The sequence below is a fragment of the Nicotiana tabacum genome, chromosome 12 (assembly GCF_000715075.1).
Source record: "Nicotiana tabacum cultivar K326 chromosome 12, ASM71507v2, whole genome shotgun sequence".
Lineage (NCBI taxonomy): Eukaryota > Viridiplantae > Streptophyta > Magnoliopsida > Solanales > Solanaceae > Nicotiana > Nicotiana tabacum.
This window is the reverse complement of record NC_134091.1, coordinates 52,251,920-52,257,919: the sequence shown is the minus strand read 5'-3', so window position 1 is coordinate 52,257,919 and position 6,000 is coordinate 52,251,920. Positions and strand designations below refer to the sequence as shown.

General features: G+C 34.5%; 1 protein-coding gene across 3 annotated transcripts; it reads right to left on the bottom strand.

The window, feature by feature from the left end:
* Nucleotides 1-321: 321 nt before the first annotated feature.
* Nucleotides 322-5,024, bottom strand: LOC107762527 (F-box only protein 8-like). Of its 3 annotated transcripts, none has more exons than XM_016580886.2 (3): nt 4,870-5,017; nt 3,370-4,142; nt 322-1,937 (listed from the first exon to the last, which is right to left on the bottom strand). In XM_016580886.2, exon 3 carries the CDS (start codon nt 1,904-1,906, stop codon nt 710-712), a length of 1,197 nt encoding a protein of 398 aa, XP_016436372.1. In that variant the 5' UTR covers nt 1,907-1,937; nt 3,370-4,142; nt 4,870-5,017; the 3' UTR covers nt 322-709. The 3 variants fall into 3 exon arrangements, with proteins under 3 accessions (XP_016436372.1, XP_016436373.1, XP_016436371.1); XM_016580887.2 differs by having other exon boundaries at nt 3,370-3,424; XM_016580885.2 differs by lacking the exon at nt 3,370-4,142 and having other exon boundaries at nt 4,870-5,024.
* Between the last annotated feature and the right edge of the window lie 976 nt (nt 5,025-6,000).

The window sequence follows — 6,000 nt, the reverse complement described above, 5'->3', positions numbered from 1 at the left end:
CCATGTTCGATCAATGAAGCCGAGGGGCTAACGCATACCCTCATGCAACATAATACACAATCGATAACGCGAGCATGAAATTATATAAAGGTCCCCAAGCATCAAACATAATCATATAGGTCTGCGGAGAGGGACATGAAACCATTATCTAGCCAGAACATTGTGCATAACCCATTAGGAATAATCAAGAGCCTTTACGAGTGCCAAAAGAATCCATCGATGTACTCGGACAGCAGCCCGACTATACAAAAGAACAAGAATTCTAAAATAGGCCACACAAGTGTGGGTGTAATACCCCAACCTGGCACGTTCTAAACATAATTGAAGAAGTGATGTGTTGAATTCCAAAAGATCAGTTTAAGTAACATAGGAGCGACATTAGCCAAGGACCAATCAAAACTAACATCAACTGGACTAACCCCATACTATAAATGCAGCATCCTACATGCATGTATCATCACATACACCCTTGTCAATTTAACCTTAAAGCCATTACAGAACCAAGACCAACCCATAGGAATTTCTGAACTCCTATAGTTTTTCTGTCAACTCTTCGTCTGCAAAATATTGCTACTCTTCAATTAGCACCATACTTGAGGGGCTTTACAGACATATTACTAATATGGAAAATACAGCTTGGGGAAACTAGATTAGTTCTATTTCCTATGGACATTCTGTTCCAAATTAAGATAAAATGCAGTGTTAGATTTTATGTAACAACCAACAAGGCCGGATCTTCTTCGTAATCTATATTGAAGAAGTGGTCAATTTGCTCGACTGCATTGTCTTGGCAGTGGTTGTCGTTTCCTCTCTTTATTGGAACTAGGCTCTCCTTGTAATTGAAAACCCAACAGTGACCCCAAGTTCGGTCCAGCTGAAATCCAAGCTCTGTAACTTCTCTTGTTGTAGGATCATATAGCACCAGCTGTGAAGTTTCAGTGATTTTGAAAATCATCTTATCATCCTCCCAGATGCCGTGAGGCCAATGAGCATCTATAAGAGGTTGAACAGTAAGAACTTTGGTCCAACTACCCTCTTGTTTCATTACCCACACTTCATATATGGATGTCATAGCCTTACCAGGGTGGTCACAAACTAAGATAGCAAGTGAGGCACCACGCAACATAAGTGCTCCCCACCGTGCTTTTGGAATATCTAGTACGTGCATCTCCCCAAACTGTTCACTGCCCATGTCAAATGAGCGTATCCTGCAGATTTTGTCTAGGCCCCCTGAGAGCCAATAATATACCCCGTTGAGATAAGTGGCACCAATGGGCTCATTTAAGTGACAACAGGAAGGGATTTCAGATCTCAGGTTCTTCCATGAGTTGTTGCGTAATGAATAGACACTGACAAAGACTCGAGTGAAAGCGCCTTGTCCAATGTTATCCCAAAATCTTCGAATACATACAACCTTATAATCTCGAGACGACGGGTCATACCCCAGTGCAAATTGTTCATCATAATCCTCTGACTGAAGCTCAAAAGACACAGGAGGCAGAGGCCAGAACTCTCTGGTGGAAGGATTCCACAAAGCCAAGCAAACATTTTCGTCATAAAACGGTTTCTGCACTAAGAATAAGCCATCAACCGGGCCAGTAATGGACATGAAATCAGTCCTCTGAAACTGATAGAGAGTTTTTTGTTCAGGGGTCACACCTGGAACTATTTGGCCAGGGAGCAAGGAAAAAGTAACGGACTTCGATAAATTTGATATTATTAAGTTACAAATGAGGAGACGGGCACGATTGTTCTTGTAATGAAAATGCTTTTCTATGAAACTTGGATTTCTGATGAGAGCATACCAATGCTTGCACACACATTTGAAACGCAAGAGTGATTCCACAGGCAACCTCAATAGAATTTCCACTAATAGATCTTCTGGTAAAGGACGACAACCATCCATACTGGTGGTCGTTTGCTCCCCAATTTATCTCCTAGAAATATAAGCAAATCTCTGGTATATAAGAAACACAATGACAAAACATGTATTGAAAGAGAATCACGAAAACAGGCAATAATACAACACAAAGTGCAATTACAAAAAAATCAAGCAGCAGTATTATCATGTGATCAAATTATCAAACTTAGGAAAACTGAAAAGACAAAAACAAATAGAAAAATGGACACAAAAGAATTCAAAAATGGCTACGATTTGGTAGTATTTTCCCTGCTTGGAGAAGGGGAAAGACTAGATCAAGAAAAATGAAACCTCATAACGGGGAAAAGAAGAAATAAAAGTGCACGTTGCAGCTGCAACACCCCCACATGAAAAATTAGAAATAAACCAAGGGTTTCTCATCTCTAATGTAATTCTTGACTATTTTACATGCAAGTCAGCTTGGGCTTTATATCTAGAACACAATATACAGCAACTACCAGTGGCGGATTCAGGATTTTGAGCAAGGAAATTCAACATTTTTAAAAGTGAATAGTAAAATTTTTCTTTAAACGGGTTCATCAAAAAAAAGATTCAAATGTAACGCCAAACAGGTTCATCAAATTATTTTGAAATTAAATGTAAACTAACCTATCGTTATAAATCAAACTAACAATATGTTAGATCAAAACTAAAACAGTGGTACGTTATTTTGAAGTAATCTTTTTTTTTCAAAAAAAAAAATTAAACGCTAGTGCAAAAGGCATTTAAAAGAAGAAAAGGAAAAAATAATCATAATATAATAAACAAAAATGAACTAAAGATGATTGCAAAAATAACTTATAAGTAAAACAAACCCTAATTAAAAGTATAAAAATAATATAGTTGCTCTGGAGAATGTTTGTATTACCAGAGGCGGGCCCGGGACTTGAACATAGCGGGGGCACCATCTTTAGTATACCAAGTACTAGCAAGCGATAAAGTTCGGTGTTCAAGTCTATAAAAACTTAATGATTATGATAACTATCATCAAAATACAAACTTCGATATTATCAAATATCATTAATTTGGTACTAATATAACATAAGTACATCGTCCACTCATATCAGGGTCGGGATTATGTGATTCCACATCAAACTCATCTATAAAATGAGAGGCATTGTCTCTTAAAACTAGAACTAGATTGAAAAGAATTAAACTTCGCCAAGAATACGTCATCTAAATTCACAAGAACAAGAACTTCCTAAAAATAACGATTCCAAACAAAATAACATTTTCTTCAATCACCGAAGGATCTTTCTTCTCAATCACAGAAGGATCCTTCCTTCTCAATCAAAGAAGGATCTTTCTTCTATTTTCGCTTTTTAGGTAGACTATTTTCAATAATCTGCAGCTCCAATTGACCATTCATATGTAAGCAATATGACTAAATTAATATTGAATCAATAAAAACCTTTTCTCCTTAACTAATAGAGTATTATATTACATACCTGAAATATAATTTAACGTTTTCTCCTCAAAGTGATGCAAGAGTCAACTGCTAATCTGGGTATAATTTACATAAATCGAAAAAGCAAATGTTTATAATATCTTTCTAGCTCTAAGAATCTTTTCGGAAAAGAAAAAGTTTGTAGCACATTATTTTGCTAAGGTAATATTTTCAAAAGAAAAAAACTGACTCAAATAAAATCAAAGAAGAAAAGATTCAAATTCAGCCATCGTTGTCGTCACCTAATAGGGCTATCGGATTTAGAAGAGATGCAGTGAACTGAAAAAGAATTAACTAAATTGAAGGGAGGCAGAAGAGTTTGCTACTCTATTTGTGGAGGGGGGGGCTAATGAATATTCAGACTTTTGAATGAGTTGGGGATTTGAATAAAAGGTTAATTAAGTTTTAAGTTTATTATTATGTAGAAGTATCAAATTATAATTGAATTCAGAAAAGGTTATAAAAATATATCCGGTTGACTACTAAGTAATTAAACAATAATTGAATTTAAAAAAAAAGTAAAAGTAAAATAGAATTATAAAAGTTGTAGGAGACAGGATTTCAACTTGGGACATCAAGGAAGTGAAGGCACTTTGAGCACTTTCTTAAATCAATGCTTCTGTCCAGCTTTTGTGTTTAGGGGCACACTTAAAATATTTAAGGGGTCCTCACGGTATATACATATAGATATAAAATATATATACTGTATTTTTGCCGACGTTAAACAGGTTCCGGTGACCCCACCTCCCAACATAGGTCCGCCTCTGTGTATTACTGATACACATAAAGACACACATAATAAGTACTTCAATTAAAAAATAATAAGTATTTTTATTATATAATAATCATTTTAATAGTGAAAAGTAAAGAAAAAATTCAAGCAGTAAAGCCTATGGCCATTTTCTGCCTTGGGTACATAAATTTTTAGTACTAAAACACCTTCAATTTACTGGTCAAAATATTAATCCCGGTATAAAATTGGGGTTATAGGTATCCCACGTTTGGTATTAGCTAACATTCAATAGGATAAAAAATCCCATGGGATATCCTAGAAGTGAACCAAACGACCCCTTAAAGCTCAAAGGAATAGAAAGGAAAAGTTTTGCAGCTTGCGGGAATCAAACAAAAGCTTAACCTTAGTCCTTATATACAGTGTCATGAACCCCTGACCAAAATATATGGCCAAAGTAGATTTCAATTTCTACATCTCAACTTAGCACAAACATCAATTTTGCAGGTAATAACATAATTTAAGAACCATGAACATTAAACAGAAAGCGAACAAGTACTTGTTTCTTAACACAACTTGCAAATGATTCTAACAATTGGGACTTGAAAGATGCAAAAAGAATGAATGACCTAAGTGAGGGAGGGTACGTATCGAATCAAAAAGCAAAAGCAAAAGCATTACCATTAATACATAACCATAAAGAAGATAACAGAAACAAATTAGCGGCAATACCCTATATTAGAAGTACTTAGAAAGAATTAGAAATCTAACCTTATGAGCTGATGAACAAGAATTGGTGACTCTAAGAAGGAAAAGATACAGAAAAATGCAAAATTAGATATGAGAAAGAACAGAGGACACAGTAGTGAAGAAAAGCAAAAGCTTGTCCCTTTATTTAATGCTTTTTGTCAGTTTTATTAAAAATGTGTAATACTAATGCTTTGACTCTCTCTCTCTCTTATCCATAAAAATAAAAAAAGAATCTCTTTCTTATATTAATTCAAAATGATGCACCAAATAAGATATATAAAAAGCTGTAAGAAATAAAGGGATGTGAATAATTAAGGAAAATATTTAGTTTACATCTTCCCAAGTAGTATAATTTTATGTTAATTTTTTTTTATCATAAATTTAATGAAAAACGGAAGCATTTCTGATGTACTATAGCGTATGCTTGTCATATATTTGTAAAAGTGAGGTAGAGTTAGACACAAAAAGAAAAGTAGCATATCTTTCCTTACAGTTAGATCCGCTTCCTACGAATTTCTTGGGGATATAATGAATGCCTTTAATAATTGTGTTAATTCACCAACAAAATCAGATTTCAAGATTCATAGGGAAAAAGCAATGTAGCTGCGACAAACTCATAAGTGTTTCTTGAACGAAGTGATGAAAATTCAACCACAAAATGCAAAGGAAATTTTCTACGGATATCCTTCATTGAAACTATAACTTATTTGCATCTAAAATTTGAGCTTTTTGGGAATCAATAATTCTTTATTTTACGTCTCAAACTGCCTTTGTCGTAGCCCAAGAGATAGAATATATATGCAATTTATTACTACTTTTTTGGATATAAATTTTGTAACTATTGACACGTGTAAGGCACGTTTCTAGAGAAAAAAATAATGTACTTACAGTGAAATTTTTTATAATCGTGTTGTTTAAATTACTCGTATCAGATTAAAATATAGTAGGTTCCTGATATGTTTATAAAATTAGATTTAACCCTTTTCTTGCATGGCAAAAGGTTGCGGATTTGTTTTCCGTAATCGGGTTCTCTTACTTCTTTTTATGTGGAAAAACTAAGGTGATTGGATCAATGAAAACATTTTCCAAAGAGCAGCACAACCGGCCACTTGATCAAAACTAAAATGCTAACCACTAGCCCAACAGGCCAGA